This window comes from Symsagittifera roscoffensis, chromosome 4 (assembly GCF_963678635.1).
Source record: "Symsagittifera roscoffensis chromosome 4, txSymRosc1.1, whole genome shotgun sequence".
NCBI classification, from domain to species: Eukaryota; Metazoa; Xenacoelomorpha; order Acoela; family Convolutidae; genus Symsagittifera; species Symsagittifera roscoffensis.
The window spans coordinates 24,633,616-24,654,616 of NC_087065.1; the positions used below are offsets into that span (position 1 = coordinate 24,633,616).

The 21,001-nt window shown below is 34.7% G+C and overlaps 1 protein-coding gene across 1 annotated transcript; it reads right to left on the minus strand.

Moving 5' to 3' along the window:
* Positions 1 to 329: 329 nt before the first annotated feature.
* Positions 330 to 2,446, minus strand: LOC134844809 (uncharacterized). Its single transcript, XM_063861623.1, has 2 exons — positions 2,363 to 2,446; positions 330 to 2,178 (listed from the first exon to the last, which is right to left on the minus strand). Exon 2 carries the CDS (start codon positions 1,359 to 1,361, stop codon positions 330 to 332), a length of 1,032 nt encoding a protein of 343 aa, XP_063717693.1. The 5' UTR covers positions 1,362 to 2,178; positions 2,363 to 2,446.
* Positions 2,447 to 21,001: the final 18,555 nt, after the last annotated feature.

A 21,001-nucleotide genomic window follows, 5' to 3' on the forward strand; every position in this document is an offset into this window, starting at 1 on the left:
TGAAAACAAGCTATTAGTCTAGCATATTTACTGTCTAATCGAGCTTAAAAGTGATTAGCCAGAAAAGATAAGATATCGTAAAAATCAATGATGTAAAACTTTATGACACCTGCCTTTTTATGAACACATTTTTGGCGCCATTGTTAAAAAATTCAGACAATAAATTTAAGTATGAGGTGATTAAAACAGTGATACGTAACGTAATAATAAATGCTTATTCGTAATATCAATTACGAATACGACATTTATGATTACGTATCACTGTTGCAAACACCTCATACTTAAATCATAACATCATAAATAGTCAATTCTATAAGTAGAAACATTACTCACTCGGGGCTGAATATTTTCGTCACAAACACTTTCATGAATCGTTCGCATTCGGCTACCAGTTCGTTCAGGTACCCGTTTGAGCTGAAGCTTGAACTCCAAGAACTTTCAGAGTCGGATAGAGTTCGCCTCTTTGGCTTATAAGCCCAATGATGACTGTTTGATTCCTCGGGGTCGGAGTCGCAGCTGCTTTTAGGGGAAAATAGAGGCGAGAAAACGTCACCTGACAGCTCACGAGGAGTCGTCGGTAAAATAGAAGTCAACGCAGTGCCGTCGTGATACTCGGCACTTTCGAATTTACCCGAACGCGAGCTTCCGACTCCGCTGTCGGCGGCGCCTCCAAATTGCGTTCCGATTGCGTCCTTAGGCTCAGAGGAGACCGAAGTTATACTTGACCGACGTGACCCGTCGTGTTCGAGGCTCGAAGCGGCGTCTTCTGGATGTTTTGGAAAAATTGGTTCATCAGGAGTTGTGGGGAGGTCCAGGGTCAAGGTAAATTTCAAAGTTTGGTTCTGGTCGCCGGATAAATTAAGACTGCGGTTCAGACTATTTTCTGGTGAAATATTTGCATTTAAAGAAATTCTGTCGCCGTGAACTGTTTCGGAGTCTGTGGCTGGATTGGAGTCGTGGAAAACATCATCCGGCAGGTTTGGGAAGTCGAGACCCAGCTTGGCACTGCACACACATCTCGGGTCTCGGTTTTCTGCATTGCATTTGTGATATGACTTTTTGTGGTATGTCATCAAATCAGGTTCTGTCAAACGGTTCCGACTTGGAGTCAACGTTTCTAGAGTTCCTCCGTCCGCTCGTAAGGAACTGGATAAAAAACTAGAGGCGGAGTAATCTTCTGTGAAAGTGAGAGATGATTGGTCCAGAAGGTAATCGTGATCTGGGTCGTCAGATGGGCCTGGGTTTTGGAGAGAGTTCATTTTATGAAGATGCGATGACGAAGTCATAGTGTTGTTTTCCGAAGGGGCGTTTGAGGACGAAGCTCTTCTCAGAGGAGGCTTAACTGACATTTTAGTTGACATTAACTTACTTTTTACCAGTAAATAGTTTCATTTTCTGCAACACTATGATGTTTCAACGAATAGTTGTACTAACAAATACCGAAACAAGTTTCTTTGAATATTCCTGATATAAGTTTTTGAAGATAAACTCCAATTAGTGGGCGAGAGAAAAGGTAAATGGTGATTGAAAATTTGTGACGCTCAGTTTGAGTTGGGAAGGATGGGAAGGATGGAATTAATTTTTGTTATTTCTGCTGACGTAACTTAAGGACTAAAAGCGCATTAAGCAGTCAGAAAAGCGCGAACTTCTGAAAATCAATTATAACATTTGAAAATAAAAACACCTTTTAATTTTGAAATTTAACTGACGATACAGCCAATAATTTATCAGGAGTAAAATTGAAACCTTGAAATGAATCTACGAAGTAGAGAAACTATAATGGATAGGGGCGAATTTTCTCAAAATGTTAAGGTCGAGTTTTTGGCTTCTGCAAAAGTTCAAGTTCGGTACATACATTTTTTGCAATATATCCGTTTTTTTTACTGACTGTTGAATCAATATTGAGACTGTATTTTTATAATGTTTTATCTGCAAAGACCATCTGTTGTCGATTTGAGATCCAGTAATTTAACCAGAGTCTAATTTATTTCCTACTTTTTAATATACCATGGTGCTAACAAGTAATTCATAAGCTAAAAATGGCGGCGCAGTTTTATGCAACTGAAGATGCTTCGATGGTTGAAATCACAAAGTAAAATACAAGGGAAAAGTTTTCGCATTCAAAGAATAGAATTACTGGAAACTGCACTTTTCACTTTTTGTAAATTAAAAAAGGATCTGTTGCGAAATATCAGTGAGCGCAAAACCGTTCAAAAGCACTATTTTGTCAAAAGTAATGCAACTTTTTAATTATCCAACTTGGAAGAAATAAATTTACTGTTTACTGCAAGCAAACATAAACTAAAAATGTTAAAACTGAAAAAACTGTTACTTTTGAACGGTCGGCCATAAAAGAATTTACTTATGTATAACTAAGTGTATCACGTTTAAACTACAAATGGTTAAAACGAGCAACATTTGCTATCGGTCTGTTGTCAAATTACAGTGTACATTTTGCAAAAAATGGCAAGTTTTGCAAAAAAAAAGCTTAGCATTCTTACCATATTCGCACCACTCGAGTTTAGTTTATATTTGGTACAAGAGTAAAACATTTAAGCGGCTACATCTCTATGACTGGAGCCACTTCAGTTTTAAAAAATGAAAATAGACTTTCTAAGCCGGCGCATGAAGCGACCAAATTCATCGGCAAACACTGATTTACAAGTCACAAGGCACATTTTGAAGCTGTCACCTCAAAAGTCAGAAATTTCACCGGAAAACCGTTGACCAACTTGGTCTTTATGGCTTTTAAGTTCATGTTTTTAGCCTGACAACCACAAGACTTCCAAAATTTTCGAAAGAAAGGTCTATCGGCAAAGTAGCGTTCTTCACGAGAAGGAAACAAGAAAAGCTGACTGAAGTACAAACAGCACAGAGGGTCACGAGAACACAAAAAGTTTTTAGAGAAATGATTGTCTTAGTGAAACACAGGACAAAGAGTTAATTGAGCCGGTTTCTGTCATAAAAACCAATTGCGTTCTGCTTTTAAAGCAATCTTACCCGCAGTGAGGTTCCATAGATAGTAGTCGATTACAATCGATTTTCGTGGTCAAAATTCGTGGTCAAAAAAGTTGCAATTACAATCAATTACAACTAAATTTTGGGACCACATAATCGACTATAATCCATTAAATTCCATCTTTTTTAAGAAAATGAATCAATTTTATTCCATTTAAATTCCACTGCAATGCATTATAGCGGATTATTTTGGATTATAATGGATTATAATCTCTGTGAAAAAATTCCAAATTTTCTGGAAAATTTGCAGCTTTTTCTGCATTACTCACAGCTTAATTGATTTCTAAACTTAGTGACATATAGTCTATTTTCTAAAACCGTTTCTCTCATACATTACACCCAGTTCTCCTCAGTTTTAACACCCAAGTTGAACACGCTCATCTCCCATCCCCCACATTTATACGCCAAACATACCCTCACCCCAACTCACCACAACTCATACCCCAACCCACCTACCATCATCACCTCCCCTCTAACCCGCCTATCCTACCCCGAGGTGGGGGAATTTTGTATTCGGTTGTGTTCCTGCTTTTCTTTCCTTTTCTTTTCTTTTTTTTCACGCAAAAATAGCTTTCACAAATATTCATCAGCGAGAGCTGAGTGATATAATAATTTGAAGGCATTTCAGTCGCGATTCGAATAACATTCGAAAATCTTCAAAAAATATTCCCAGTGTTGAAACAAACCGTTTTGAATTTTTTGACTTTTGGTCTAATTTCGAGATAGCCATCAGGCTTACAATACTTTATTTCAATGGCCTAGAAGCTTTTAAGTGTTTCAATAACGCAGTGAAAATTAAATTTAACTCGACTAAAATAAATACTTGACTTAAGGCTAGTTACTTTGGTTAATTTTAGAACATTTTTTTATGACTATTGTCGGAACATTCGGTGCTACCTGCACAGCAAACGGCTATCTTTGTTTATTTTATAATCAATTTTCAATACATTATAATTAATTTTTTTGTTTTGACCCTTCTACTTTTTTTTCATTTTTTCCGCTTTTTTTCTTTCAACGCAAAATCATCTAAAATGAATCATAATCAAGAGAGTTGAGTATTATATCATTCTGGAGGCCTTCCAGCTGAGTTCAAACAACATTAAAAATTTTCAAAAACTTTCTCCGAGTTGAAAAAACCGGTTTGAAAGTTTTGATTTTTCGTCTAATTTAATGGCGATCAGGCTTTTAATAGTTTATTTTAATAGCTTAAAAATAAAAAATTGCTTAGTTTAAGCAGTAACAGCCTATTTTTATACAACTTAAGTTAGAGTTTTGGAGTTTTTCAGCGCCTTTTTTTAAAAACTGCAAAAATTTGAAAAAATTACCGAATGTTTTTTGCTTTTAATTTGCTTTTCTTGTCATTTTTTTTACAAAAACTTTTTTCCGACTTGTTTTTTTTACTATGATATGGATTGTAAATAATGCCTAAAGTCTAGTTTTTTGTTCAGATGTTTTATCCCACAGCACAGAAGAAAAAACAATAATTTGAAAAAAAAAACATTTTTGTTGTTTTGTTTCAAGACTAAGGTCGGAATATTTGCAGAGCAACCGGCGAACCTTGTTTGTTTTTTGATCAATTATTTATTCATTATGATCAATTATTTTAGAATTTTTGAGGACAGATCATGAAAATCCATTTTTAATGATTATTAACCATGGAACCTCCATGAGAGTTAGACAAATTGAGCTTTCAACCGTTTGGCTAGGCGTGTTCCAACGATCCTTGAGCGAAAGTTCAACCGACTAGTTAGGCGTGTTCCAGCCACCCTTGAGCGATGGCCGCCAATTAAGGTTGAGCAATATAGTTTGAAAAAATGTCGAAATTTTTCCTGAATTTGGGGTTTCTCACATGAATAGGCTGAAAAACAAGACAAGTAAAGTATCAATTGAGCAATCTTCCACCGTAATGAACAATTGAGCTATACCCCCAGCAAAAACGATAAAACAATAAAAGACATTTAAAAAGCAAGCAGATGGTTGATATGTTCATATTGCTCAAGGAAAAGACCTACTGGATTTTTTTTGAGATATCGAGGAAAAATTTTAAATAAGAAAAAAAAACAGGAATTTCAAAAAAAAAGTTTTTTTTTTTGAAATTTTTGTGCAAGAGGGTTGCTCAATTGATCCCAAATAGGCCGTTAGCTTGGAGAACCATTACATAGCGAACAGTAGAAATTGGATTTTTAGCGTACTTTGCGAACAAATTTGTCTATTGCCTCGATAAAATTAATTTTGAACAGTTTGTTTTATTGGATGTAAGTACACTACTTGCTTCTAAAACAAAAATTATTTTGAAAATAAGTTTTTACCAGTTAATTTGACATGGATACCTATTTTCTCTATCTTATTTGTCATCTTTTTTGCAAAAGTTACGTCTACGGTTATTTTTTCTTCCAAAATACACAAAATTACGACACATATTCGAAATAAAAAATAGTTTTTTTTCTTCTTTTTTTACCAAAGTTATATCTTTCCGAATGTTTACGTCTGCGTAGTAAGCGTGGTAATCTTTGTTTACGTCTGCGTAGTGTAAAGAGTAGTAAGCCTAGCCTTTGCAAAACTAATGACTACTCAAACAGATGAACAATTATCTACTAATGTTAAATCTCTGAGCCAAAAAAAATAACTTCGAAACAATGAATTCTCTGAAATGATTTTATGTAATGGAAAAATAACGAACAACCATGCAATAGATCAAACTTTTGAAGTACAAAAAAGTTAAGCATTTAAGTAAACATGTTTATTAGGGCAAAAATATAGACAAAGTTCAACAAGTTAGTCAAAGATCCAACTTCTACGCTTCGCAACGGTTTTTTAAATTTCAATTATAAAAAAACTTAATTGTAAAAATGACTTGAAGATTTTCAATATGATAATTTTGAGACATTTAACGCCCAATTTTTTTGCGCTGTTGACGCGTAAGCGGAGCTCGCAATCACTAAAAACAGCAAACAATGGGGATCAAACAATTTTAACTGTAATTTCATAAAAAAGCTCTAAATAATTATTGTTACCAACATTTTCCGAGAAATTGAAATTGATTATGATCAAGTATAATCATTTATCAATTTCGGAGAATATCCCGAAAAATGATTACAATTAATTATAATCTCCTATTTTGCCAAAACATTGACAACACAAATAAAACTTGTAATAGCTTGAGTTTTTTTTACGACAACCTTTGAACGTACGATATCGAACACAACATTTTACCGCGAAAATGTTTTATATTAGCTGAAAGTTTTCCCCGGTTGGCGGGATACTTAAGCCGAATTAATCATCAGAATAAAACAATGACCTAATATCTTGGTGGTTAAGAAAAGATTTTATCTTAAGCAAACTTTGATGGATAAAAAATGGATAAAAAATAAAATATTGAATTAATTATACGACTGCTGATATGTTTTTATCAAACTTTTATATAACCCAACGTCTACGAAACGCCTAAACTATAAACAGTTTAAATGCAAAAAATTAAAAATTAGTAGAAAAAAAATCAATTAAAATCGATAATAATTCAAAGAAATTTATCGAAAAAATGAAATAGAATAAATAAAAAAATTATTAAAACTGATTGAAAGGATTAAGTAAAATGAAAAACATTAATATATTAATATCTTTTTGATCAATTATAATGCTTGTTTTATGAATTTCATCGAGATCGATCACAAGGCTTACATATATAAGTTCATCAACTCTTTTAATGAGTGCGGGAGATTTGATCCGTCTCAAAAATTGTTCGAAATTGGTTAACAAAAAAAACGTTTTCTGAAAATTCATCAATATTTTTTAAAGCAAACACTGCTCCATGGGCCTTAAAGTGTCGTCAGAGCATTCAAAACTTCGCCCTGACCGGAACAGTCTGGTTTCGACTTACAAAAAAAGGCAGAAAGAGTTTCGAACACATTTCAAAGTCTTGTAACAAAACATTTAGCTGAACTTCAAAAAGTGATCAATATTAGACAAACAGAAAATTGAGAAAAAGTTACTTAACTCTTTCAGCAGACAGTATTAAGACTGATACGTTTTTATTTGAGTTTCTAGCTTTTCTTGACCAGGTCATATCATCTGAGAGCTGATTCAAAAAGAAATTTTCGTAAAGGACTATTTTTGACGCAATTAGATGAATTTAAGTCCTAGTGATACTGATCTAACTAAAAAAAAGAGCTTTAGAATTAGCTGAAGCACGGCTTCTCATGTCATTGCGGTATTGCTATTCGAAAACAGGCCGAGTAAAATTCTGCTATTAAAGCGGAGTTCTGCTGCTTCATAGAAATCTTTCTTATTTTTTTTCTGCTGTATAAAATTTGATGCAGCATAGGGTATTTTGAAATTCAGTGTTTTTTACTTTTTTTTGAAATTATCTTTTTGAAATTAAATCGAATTTTTTCTGTTACATTAATTGAAAAAAAATACTGCTTCTTACAAAATTCTTCTTTGTGTACTGCTCTATACAAAACTATTTAATATAACCTTACTGTCGCAACTCTGTTAAATACCTCAACTAGCAGAAATCTACTGGGTCTGATTAGTATAATAAGTAGCAAAAAGTTGGAACAGACAGAAATGATTTAGAAGAGCAATCGACTGATTTCGGGTTTCTTTTGCATGCAAAAATCAAATTCAGACAAACTTGAAAATCTCACCGGAAAAAAATTGAAATGCGAGGTCGTCGATTATCTGACAATTATGCCAGCCTAATTTTCAAATATTTCGACGAAAACATGCTAAACCCCCTAGAAAAAGTTTGGGGAAAGACAAAAAAACACTTGGCTTTGGATCCGCCAAAAACTCCCGAAGAAGCCGCTCAAAAAATTCGCGACATTGGGCTCAATTTGCCCAAAAATTACGCACAAAATCTTGCCCTTAGTATTTTTCGTCGAATTCAAAATGTGATTGCTTGACGTGGGTAGAGATTTTAAGCAAACACTTAAGCTACGTGAACTTTCGATTTTATGTTTGTTTCTGTTTTAGTTTTTACTTATGTATAGACATTTGCTCTTTTCAAATAATTCTGTCTGTTCCAACTTTTTGCAACTCTCTATAAGCTTCAAAAAGGAAAGCTTGGAGAACCTTTTTTCATATGAGCTTTCAGAAGAGCGTTAGAAAAATGTTTGATATTTGTCGATTCCCATATTTATAACCCGGCGCTTTTTTATGACTTTTTCTTCCTAACCTCCTCTCATGTAACCCCAGAATTAAATATTCCGACTACTAGTTAACCCCTTGTCAAAACCGATTGTTAAAATCAAAGTAAAACTTGTTGAAAGGGATTCAAATCCATAGTTTCGATAAACATCAAAACTCTACTTGCGACAAATTTTGCGAAACAAAACGAATTAACAAGCACGCTGCTAAGTGCGGTTTAGATTTTAACAAGTTGACTTTTTCAATGGTCTTGACCTTGATACGAATTTAATCACTAGTCCGAACGGAATGATTCAAATAAGTAACCAAAAAAGATTGGATTATTTCCGGTATTTCAAAAACTCAGGTTGCTGAGAACTTTGTCTGTTATGGATTTAATTGGGCTGCAGTTGCGACGGTTGGGGTATTATAACTGCTCAGATCCTTGATGTTTTTCAAAACTAGTCGAGCATCAGGTTTTCCGGTATAAAACCATGATTGTGTTCAACCCTCGTTTCAGTCAATTTTTTCAAAGTTTCTCTATTCCTAAATGCGCTTGCTCTTCGTTTATGAATTTGATTTTTTGAGAGTGTCCAGTTCCGCTTAAGACAAAACCCGTGGCCGTATGAACGCTAGTATTAATTGTTTGTCTTAGGAAGAAACAGTTAAATAGGAAGACCCTCCAAACATTATAGCTAGTAGAGTGGTATAACATTGATTTAAGCGTAAGGTATATTTTATACATTATACATATATTTTACCAAAAATCACAAACGCTTCTTGTTAGCCTCAATTATCACCATGTAGGTTATCTCTGTTTCAAACCCGTGAATGAGGGATTTTTGTAGCTAATCAAAATACAGTTAGTAGCTTTTAGTGTTTTTATTAAAATGTAGCTGTTGTTAAAATGTAGTTTTTGAATGACTAAATACATAAAATTAACTTAGAATGGCTTCTCTGGCTTCAATTCGAGCTCTTCCTTGGAGTCCTATGGTGGTTGTAAAAAGACTCAAATTGAAAAAAAATAGCGGTATTGATGGAGGTTGAAATGTAGAAGCTTATCAAAACCGAAGGGGTTTGAAGAAAGGGATATCAATTTCGACTATTTAAACTTTATTTTATTAGCAGCTCATATCATGAATGAGAAAATGAAACTATTGCTACGTGAACCAAAACGGAGTTTCTCAATAATAGTTGATCTTGAACGAAAAAAGATCCCGACAAAATTTTTTTGATGATATTCAGATGGTTGAGGCGACTATTTGTTGCAAGCAAAGCCTGGTTGCAAGGATGATTCGTAGCAGCTTTAAAGGCGACAATAACATCAAGCGTCAATTGTGAGCGGGAGACAATTGGTAATACACATATTTTCTAGTAGACAAATCTTCAAATTCTCTCCAAAATGGCCAAGCTGAATTGCGGTAGTTTTGCGGAAGCAAAGTTCCAGCAACCGAAAAAAAAGTACTACTCATAAATTAAATTCCAAATCGAACAAGACTGCTCGTATCAGGGCGAAACCCTGAATGTTCCGACTGCCTTTTAAGGTTTATGGAGCAGTAATAACCTTAAAAAATTAAATGTAAGAAAATAAAATTGAAAATTGAAAATTTTTATGAAAATCATCTCCCCACACGCTATATAAAGTACAAAACGATAGATTTCGCCCCTTGTAACAAATCAATTATGGCGATTAAGCTTCTTTCAACCAATTTGGAACGATTTCTAAGACGGATTAACTCTCCGCTTACGCGTTAATAGCGCGAAATATATCGCGCGTTAATTGTCCCAAATTGGCCAAAATGGCAATGTTTAAACCCCCATAACTTTATGAAAAATGATCACAGGTGAAATATCTTTTCAAATTTGAGCTCTGGACAACAATACCTTTCTAATGATATTAAAAAACTCCGTCAAAAATTGCTAGTTAAAAAGTCGAAATTTGTCTGAAGAAAAAAAAACCCACCCCGAGCACAAATATTCCGTTACTTTCGTATCGAAAGTCGGAACAATAAAATTAGCAGTAAGATAACTAACATTGAACAAAAGCAGCATCCTAGTGAATAACAAATAACAACAAAGTTGTCATCGAGAAAAATCTTGATTCTTTGGAATTAATTCTTATGTGTGTCAACATCGAAAAAAATCGAGACAGTAATCAACATCACTGGCGAAATTTATACCCTTTATAAGAAAAAATTAGTTCAAGTAAATTAAATTTTGTTGAAATACGTAGAATGTACGTTTTTTTCAAAGTCAGAAAAGTACCTAACAAACGATGAAGCATCGATACGAACTCATTATCATGGTCACCAGCTCATTATCATTATTTGCAATGCCTTTTAGTTTCCCTATACTTCCGTCACCACTCGTCGCAGCAGTGACAAAATTATATGGATCGCTGACCCATTGCAAGCACCCGCCTGACTATTTGCCTCACCGATGCCGCCGACATATGAGCTACCGCATAACCCTCATTGACAATTCCATTAGGTCCCTCATTAGTACACATGCAGGCATCACCGTAGCGTTAAGACAATAACCAAGCTACTTAAAATCTAAGATTCCTGCATCATCATATCCAAGTTCTCCATGGTCATCGATATTTTCTCATTTTCAGGAATTGCCAAAGGAATTGCCAATAGAATTAACTGATTTGCATCAACATATCCTGCATCATCATATCCAAGTTCTCTATGATCATCGGTATTTTCTTATTTTCAGGAATTGCCGATAGAATTAACTGATTTGATGGAGATTGGGAACCCAGAAGGGAGGCACTGCACTGATTGAGGATTGTGGTTGTTACTTTTGTCTAACAGTTCTAATTTATTACACAGAACAAAACGGAGTTTCAAACCAGTTGCGATACAACACAACCATAAAAAATTGTTGAAAAACTGAACAATTTTGTTTGTCTCGATGAAGAACACTCAGTGCACAGCTAAAGCGGGAGATATATGTGTGAATCTTTTGAATGTTTTATACTGTGCCAGGAGCAGCAAAGTTCCAGCTACCGATAAAAATATCAAACACAACAAAAAAAATAAATGCCAAATTGAATCATATTAGCAGTAAGTTAAATTAAATTGAACAGTAGTAGCATCTGAAAGACTATCACTTAACTACCAAATACTCAACAAGAAAAAGCTTGATTCTTAAGAATTACCTCTAATGTGTTCCAAGCATTTTTTGATTTTAAAACACTGGATCACAAAAACAAAAAAAGCTCTGGTTTGTTCAAGGGGACCTAGAAGCTTTTGATCTCATGCAATGTGAAGTCAGAATAAAAAAAATGATTGCTTATATTTGTAAACTTTGAAGAAATTGGGACCTTACTTATAAACAGTAGTAAATTTATACACTTTTGAAAAAGAAACTTTTTCAAGTAATTAAAATTTTGCTTACAATCGGACGCAATTTTTTTCCTTCACAGCTAAGTTGTTTCCGATTTTTTAATGCACCAAATCTCAGCGCATCTATTGAAGGACTGTCAAGGCCAAACCTGATTTAGTGATGAGCAATGGTTATATTTCTATCTGTGACAGTCATAATTAACAGTTTGTTTTGTTTTTCATAGGAGAACGTTTCTTAAAATTGTATTCAAATAAAAAACCCCAAGTTGCTATACTAAAGAAAATAAGAAATAAAAGAAATAAAAATGAATTAAAATTTCAAAGAAATCTTTGAGTCTTTAAAAAATCTTGAATTTCATCAGATAACTCTGGCGGAGTACCTAATAATTGATGGAGCATTGATATCAGCTCATACTCAGTGTCATCCCGTTGTCCATCATTGTGTGCAGTGGCTTTCAATTCCCCTAAACCTCCGTCATCACTCGCCGCAGCAGTGGCAAAATCATATGCACCGCCGACACCAGTAACCCCGTTGCGAGCAACCAAGCGACCATATGCCTCACCGATGCCGCCGAAATGAGAGCTTCCGCAAATCCCACTGCCAAAATTCTATCAGGGCATTTCAATAGTACACATGCAGGCACCGACCCAGCGGTACAGCAATATGCAAGCTAATTGGGTTCTTATTACCATGCATCATCTTATTCAAATTCACCAGTGTTTCCTCGGTATTTAATCATTAACCGGATGATAATCAGATGATCATCGGTATTTCCTCACTTTCAGGAATTGCCGATGGAAATAACCGGCTTGATGGAAATTGGGCACTCAGAAGGAAAGTACCGCTCTGATTGAGGATTGTGGTTGTCACTTTCGTCTAACAGTTCTAAATTAATGCAAAGAGCAAAACATAGTTTCCAACCAGTTGCGATACAAAAAAATCATCAAAAAAATCGAAAAACAATGAAAAATGTTGAAAAATTGAACCAAAAATGTTGTTTGCCTCGATGAAAGACAATCAAGGCACATATAAAGCTGGAGATACATGTTTTATTTTTTATGTTCCAGCAGCAAAGTTCTAGCTACCGAAAAGAAAACCATATTTATAAAAAATAAACTAAATAGCAAACCAAAGTGAATAATATTAGCAGTAAGATAAGTTCAATTGAACGAAAAGTGCATCTAAATGACCAACACTTTAGGACAAAAACTCAAGAAAAAGATTATTCAAAAATATTTCTTACGTGTTTTAAGCTGTTTTTGATTTTAAATCAGTGGATAACAAAATAAAAAAGAAACTTTTATTTGTTCAAAGGGACCTAGGAGTTCTCTTTTCTCATGCAATGCGTAGTCGGAAAGGAAAAATGGCTTAATAGTTTTGTCAACTTTGAAAAAATTGAGACATTATATAAAATCATTAGTAAATTTATACCCTTTTGAAGAAGAAAACAATTCAAGTAATTAGAACTTTGCTGAAGTTTGCACGCTATAAATTTGCTTAATATCTCTTTAAAGCTAAGATTTGTCCGTTTTGTTATGCACAAGAGCTCAGCGCATCTCTTATTAGAGAGTTGTCAAGGCCAAAAATGGTTTAGTGATGAGGGATGTTATACTTCTATCTGCGAGAATTCTTATTAATTCTTTGTTTTGTTTTTCATGGCAGAAAGTTTTGTGTTCAGTTATTGAAACAAAATACCCCCAAACTACATAACAAATACCCCCAAACTACAAAGGTTATATAACAATAAACTTTGAATTCAGAACTATCTATGAAAAAATAAACCTAGATAATCGTCACTAAACTCCGGTAGAAATTACGTATTCAAAGCCAGACAAGTACCTAACAATTGATGGAGCCTTGATATCAGCTCATGTTCAGTGTCATCCAGTTCTCTATCATTGTTTTTAGTGGTTTTTGGATCCCCCTACACCTCCGTCACCACTTGCCGCAGCATTGACAACATCATATGCACCTCCGACACCGCTAACCCAATTACGAGCACCCGCGCGACCACATGCCTCACCGATGCCGTCGACATATGAGCTTCCGCATACGCCTCTGTGACAATTCCATTAGGCCCTTCATAATAACACATCCAGGCATCGTCGCAGCGTTACAACAATATGCAAGCTACTTGGATTCGTATAATCATGCGTCATCTTATCCCAGTTCTCCATGATCATCGGTTTATCCTTACTTTCAGATGAAACTGTAGATGGAAATAAAATATTTGATGGAGATTGGGCACTCAGAAGGTAGGTTGAGGGCTGTGATTGAGAGAATCTCTGATTGAGGGTTGTGTTTGTCAGTTTTGTCTAAGTTTTGCAAAATTTAATCAGAGCGAAGAAGAGTTTTGCACCACTTGCGATACAACGCAATAATCATTAAAAAATGTAAGTGGAAAAAACAAGGAAAAACGTTGAAAAAGCAAGATGAACCAAAATATTTTTCCCGATGAAAGAAATTTATGGCCCAGCTAAAGGTTGAGGAACTCATTTGGTAATTTATGAAATTTTTAAGCTGACGCCGATGAAAAACGTAGCTTCAAAAATAGGCTCTGCACAAAACTTTAGTTGTTTCTCTACTAAAAAAAGTGAAAAACGTGATGTTTTTCCAATACTTTCAAGTTTCCAGACGACAAAACATGTTTTTTGGAAAAAAAAGGAGTAGCCGCTTCTACAGGAAAAATTGGCAACGCCGCTCATTATAATTGAAGTTTTCATTTTAAATTCGATAGGGTACTACTAGAAAATTCAAAAAAAACTTTTGTTTCAGCCAATTACAAGTCGGTAGATAAGAGAAGATTCCCTAGCGCACGTTTCTTGATTGAAACTTAATCTTGAAAATTGCACGGTAATTTTCAAAAAAAGTCAAAAAAAGCCAAAAACGGTCAATGTAAAAAAACTTGAATTTCTGAAATCCGTAACTTGTTTCCGCCAAAAAGAAGTGATGGCTGCCGGTAGATAAGAGAAGATCCCCAAGCGCAGGGTTCTTAATAGAGACCTAACCTGAAAAATTGCACGGAAAGTAGCTTTTGAAGGATTAACACGTAATGACAAAATATTCAAAAAAACCTGATTATTCAGAATAACTTGTTATGTGTTTCAAGCTGTTTTTGATTTTTAAACGAAAGATCACAAAAAAAAACTCAAGGGGACGTAGAAGTTTATGATTCTTAAGCAATGTGCGGTCGGAAACGAAAAGTGGCATATTAGTTTTGTCAAATTTGAACAAAATGAGACATTCTTTAAAGCAAATTTATACCCTTTTGAAGAAGAAACATTTTCAAGTACTTAAAATTTTGTTAACGTTCGGACGCATTGTTTTCCTTTACAGCTAAGTTTTCTCCGTTTTTTCATGCACAAAAGCTCAGCGCATCTCTTGAAGAATTGTCATGGCCAAAAATATCATAGTGATGAACAATGTTTATAATTCTTTCTGCGATAATAATAATTAACTCTTTGTTTTATTTTTCATGGCAGAAAAAATTGTATTAAAATATTAAAATAAAGTACCCTAAGCTGCTAAACTAAATAAATCATTTATTTTTGAACTAGGAACTGTCCATAAAAAACCTTGAACATCGTTAGATATCTCCAGTAGAGTTTACATATTCAAAGCCAGAAAAAAACCTAACAATTGATGAAGCATTGATGTCAGCAGCTCATGTTGAGTGTCATTCAGTTCTCCATCATTGTGTGCAGTGGCTTTCAGTTTTCCCAAACTTCCGTTATCACTCGCCGCAGCAGTGGCAACATCATATGCATCACTGACATCGGTAACCCCATTTCGAGCACCCGCGAGGCCATTTGTCTCGCCGATGCCACGGATATAGGAGTTTCTGAATACAGCTCTGCCACAATTCTATTAGGGCCCCTCAAAAGTACACATGCAGGTACCAACACAGCAGTACAACAATATCCGAGCTACTTGGATTCTTATATTTATGCATCACCATATCCAAGTTCTCCATGATCATTGGTATTTCCTCATTTTTAGGAATTGCGGATGGAAATAACTGGTTTGATGGAGATTGGTCACTCAGAAGTGAGGCACTGCTTTGATTGAGGATCGTGCTGGTCACTTTCGTCTAACAACTCTTTTTTTATTACCCAAAGCGAATCGGAGTTTTGCACCAGTTGCGATACAACACAATCATAAAAAAAACAAAGTCGAAAAAACAATGAAAACTGTTGAAAAAAGGGAACCAAAAATTTGATTTGTCTCGATGAATGACATTCAGGGTATAGCTAGAGCTGGAGATACTTTTTTTGACTTTTTTGTGCTGTTTTTTGTGCTGTTCCAGCAGCAACGTTCCAGCTACCGAAAAAAAATTTACATAAGGTTTACTGTTAATTTTACTGTTAAATAGAATAATATTGGCAGTAAGATAAGTTCATTGAACAAAAGAAGCATCTAAATGACTAACACTTTTGAGATTGGGCACTCAGAAGGGGTGTTGATGATTGTGATTGAGAAATGCTCTGACTGAGGGTTGTTTCCGTCAGCTTTGCCTAAAATTTCCATTTTTTTACACAGAGCGAAGAGGAGTTTTGCACCATTTGAGATACAACGCAATTTTCAAAAAAAAATCTAAAAAAAAAGTCGAAAAAACAAAAAAAAAGTGCTGAAAAAAACACGATATTAGTTTCTCCCCATTAAAAAATATTTATGGCCCAGCTAAAACTTGAGGAAATCATTTGGTAATTTTTGAATTTGTTATGCTGATGCCGATGAAATGCGTAATTTCAAAAATTGGACTTCGCCCAAAACTTTAGTTGTTTTTCAACTAATAAAAGTGAGAAAAGTGAAAGTTTCTGAATTTTTAAAACTTTCCAGACGAAAAATTTGTTTCGTACACAAAAAAAAGCAATGGCCGCTTCTGCAGGAAAAGTTTTTGCAACCACTCATTATAATTGAACTTTTTATCTCAGATTCGATAGGGTACAAGAAATTTAAATAAAAACTTCTAAAAAACGGTCAAAGTACAGAAACTTGACTTTCTGAAATCCGTAATTTATTCTGCCAAAATTAAACGGTAGATAAGAGAAGATTCCCTAGCGCATGTTTCTTGATTGAAAATTAACCTAAAAATTTGCACGGAATTTTCGAAAAAAGTCAAAGAACTTCTAAAAAACGGTCAAGTTTTTAAAACTTTCACTTGTTTGACGGTCATATCAAATTGCTTGAAGCAAATTTGACATAGCAAGTTATAAGAGTACGCTTCAAACACTCTGTTGTGTCGATAACATTTATGGTATCAGATTTGACAGGATAGTTGTAGAGAAAGTCCAAAGTGGTCAAAAAATCAGAAAGTTGACATTTCCGAAAATCAAAGCTGTTTGTCTGAAAAAATTGCGGCGGAAACGCTTATGCAGAAGTGATTTACGCAGCCTGTCTTTTCCATTGAACCAAAAAATATTCAAGTTTGGCACGGTAGTTCTCGAGAAAATTCAAAAAGTTTCAGAAAACGGTCAAAAAATCCGAGACAATTTTTCCGAGAACTACAATTTTTGAGTCAGAAAAAGTTGGGCGTAGACGCGTAAGCACAGGAGTTTTTAATTAACCGTTCTTTGAATAGAACCCAAAATTTCAGATATGGGAGAGTATTTTGGTAAAATTCAAAAAATTTATAAAAAACATCTCTCAAAAAATCAAAAACTTTACTTTTCTGAAGACAATAATTTTTGTGTAAAAAGAATTGCAAAGAGCCGCTAATTCATGGGAGCGTCCCACTACCCTTTATCTTCATTCAACCCAACACATTAGATTTGGGAGGCTAGTTGTCGAGAAAACTCAAAAAGATTCAGAAAACGGTGGAAAAAATTAAAATTTTCACTATTCCGAGGGCCTTAATTTTATGTGAAGAAAAAGGGGAGCTCAACAAATCAAAACATTGGTCATATACTCCCATGCAGACTTTTTCGATGGCAGTAGACAAGGGGGTAAATTAAAAAGATACTACGTGAGTATGCAGGCACACAAGGGTGTAAGAGGTTTTTCTATGGATACCCCTTTTTTGAAAATCGGTAAGAGGTTTTTTCAGTATGAAATATTTTTTAAAAAGTGGTAATTAATTCCAAAATGTCGCAAATAAGAACCCAATTCCATACATTTTCATAATAACTGCTTTTATGAAACAGGAATTCCAGGAAAACACGCCAAGCAAGACATTTGAAATTCAAATCAGCAACTGAACAATATTTACGCGGCCGAAAAAAGGCCGACAATCTCTGAGCAGTTAACAGTTGAGCCAAAAAAATTGTATGGTAGAAACTAATACCCACCCAGTACTTTAAATTGAATTTTCATGAAATTGAGCAAGTCATCATTGAGCATATGATCAGTACTAATTGAACATGAACCTGAATACTGATTTTGTTAAACTAGTTGTTAACCCGAAAACGAGTGCTTATTCCGATTTCATAACGCTTGCTAATTAGGATCGTCCTAGAAGTATTCAAAATTTCACATTTTTGAGAGTTTTCAAGTTCCAAATCCGAAATATAACGTCCTCCGGCAACTTTTCTGCACGGAAAACCTCCGTTTTTCAATCGCAATTGCTCAATTTTTCAGAAAAATAGGGACATATTCGACTTCTGCTAAGAATTCGACTTCTGCTAAGTAACCTACTCGACTTCTGCTGAGTAACCTGTGGGTTACTTCTGCTCGACTTCTGCAAAGAGTTGACTTTTACTAAGTAACATGTGGGGGATTATTTTGTCAATCGTTTCACTTGAATTCTGGATTTCGGCTTGAGTTGTCCCTTTCTGTATTCTTATTTCAATTACCTAAAAATTATTTAATTTAAAAAAAGATCAATCATAACACTTCGTAACATGTGTTTGTTTTGTTTTTTACAGTTTGCATTACTTGCGACACCATAAAAACGCCATCATAAAAAAATTTTTTAAAATTAAAAATGTTGAAAAAATAGGCGAACAAAAATGTCGTATGTCTCGATGAATTACCGCTAGGGCCTAACTAAAACTGAAGGTACGTGTTTAAAATTATCTGTACAAAAAAACTGGGCGTAGCCACTTATGGAGGGGAATTTCTCAAATCCGTTCTACTTTTTGAAAAAACAGCCTCAAATTTGGTAGCTTTTTTCTGACAAAACAAAAAATCAAAAACATTGGTCAATTATTCCCCGCAGAATTTTGCGAAGGCTGTAAGCAAAAGGGTGAAGCAAAAACAGACCAGAGTATGCAGGCATCCCAAAAACGTAGGCGGTCTTCCTATGGATACCCATTTGTGAAAATCGGAAGAAAACTTGAGAAAAAAAAGTTTTTTTTTGAAAGATTGGAAAAAAAACATTTTTTTTTGCAAAAACGGATAAAATTTTCCAAAGCTGCTCAAAAAAATAATGAAGAAAAAATCCGATATTCTGCCGTAATACTACTTTTTATCAAACAAGGGTCTTTTTGGTTATACCCCTATATGGATAATTTTGGCAAATCAAGTTTCGAGTTGAAACTGAAAGCGCGAAAGCGATTGAAACAAACAGTGAAATAACACTGGAGTGCAATTAGCAGCTGCTTGTCTTAGGAAACAAAAAAATATGGCAAATTTATCACCAGGTTTGCTAATCGAGAAGCTGCTAATTACACGCGTGTGGTATTTTATTGTTGGTTTCACTCGTTTTCGCACTTTCGATTTCAACTTGAAATTTGAATTGGAAATAAATCCATGAAGGTGGATCTAACCGAAACAACCCTATAACAGGAATTGTAGGCAAAAATGCACAGCAAAAATGCACAGCAAAAATTTGAAATTCAAATAGCAACTGAACAAATTTTACGAAAAGGAAACAAGGCCGAATTCTTAAACTATAATAAATAATAAAAGAGGAGTAAGTCAGCCAAGAAAAGATAAATTATGAACCGAAGAGTAAGGAAAACTACAGCAAATAAAAGCCCAAAGGGTCATAAATTTTGTCCAAGGGCCATAAATTTTGTCTAAAAATCAAAAAATGTTTTTTTTCCAAGGGTGATCAATCGGTCCAAAAAAAGGAGAGACTAAATATATATATAATTTTCAACGTTAAAACTAATAGTTTAGATTAGCTCGAAGAGCCGAAACAGACAAGGCTATAGTTTGGTATTTCGATAAATTTAAGTCGAAAACTATTTAGGCAATGATACATGGGAAACAAGTATGCTCGCACTAACAGAAATCAATTTTTATCTATCAACACAATGGCGAAACTCTACTTGTTAACACCAGCAAAAAAGCAAAACGCAGCTGTGAGTGAACATGGGTTAGGCCGACTTCCGGATTCAAATTGCAGACTTCAAGATTTCTATCCATTTGCTTTCACCACTGAAAGCAAATGATCACTGAAATCTATGAATCTGCCTGGATATTGAGCCTCTTAGCAAGTTGTTCAGTATAGAAATATACCCAAATTAGATGGAATTTAAACTTGGTAATTAATGGATTGGCTACGCGACACAAGTTGGATCTCTATATATGTTACCGTCTTTGGTACCAGCAAAGATTAACTACCTAGTAACGAATCGCTAACTTCAACACATCGATGAAAAAGCCTGAGTATTGAAACATTAAGTTAATCCAACCCGAGTTCACGCAAGTTGCACAAGCAGGCTGAAACAACATTTAAAAACAAAAGTTTTGAAATTGAGCATACCAGCATTTCAGAAAATAAGAGTCTCCGCATAATGAGTCCCAGCATGAGATTTGAGAGGGCAGTTTTCGAGTACAGTCAAAACGATTTAAAAAAAAACGGTCAAAACGTTATCTGAGGGCCAAAAAATTGGGCGCCGCCGTTTATGCAAGTGAACTTAGCACAATCCGTTCGATCTTTTGAATTCAAAATCTTAGATTTCGGACAGCGAAATTTTGAAAAACATGGGGCAAATATTCCCCCCACATACTTTCTCGAAGTCTTTAGAGAGTGGGACAAAGTGAAAACAGACTATAAGATTATTCAAGCACACAGAGAAGTAGGCGCTTTTTCCATTGCTACCCCTTGTTTGAGAATCGGAAGAGACTTTTTGAGGAAAACTAAGATGCTTGTTAGCAGTGAAAAAAAATTTTCAAGGCCTCTCAAACAAACTAAATAAATTAAAAAACCAAATGCCATATTTTTCATTGTACCTGTTTTTATCACACGGGAATTCTGTGCCAGCATTTTTGAAACTAGAAGTCATTCGTTCACGTTTTTCTCGACTTTAAAACTGTTGCTGTTCAATCAGGCATTTTGCCTTCAAAGAATATTAGCTTGAATAGAAACCAAAAGACAAACGGCGAAAAATTAAACTTGAATTATTTAGTGAGCACATATAACTAACAAGCATCAGTCATAAGATACTCACAGGGATTGAGCTCACGGGTCCCAAGGCCCCTCGAGGAGACCCGTGAGCTCAATCCCTGTGAGTATCTTATGACTGATGCTTGTTAGTTATATGTGCTCACTAAATAATTCAAGTTTAATTTTTCGCCGTTTGTCTTTTGGTTTCTATTCAAGCTAATATTCTTT

Bases quoted from the DNA above. Each gene is read 5' to 3' on its own strand.
- LOC134844809 (XM_063861623.1), bottom strand. From the start codon at position 1,361: ATGTCAACTAAAATGTCAGTTAAGCCTCCTCTGAGAAGAGCTTCGTCC.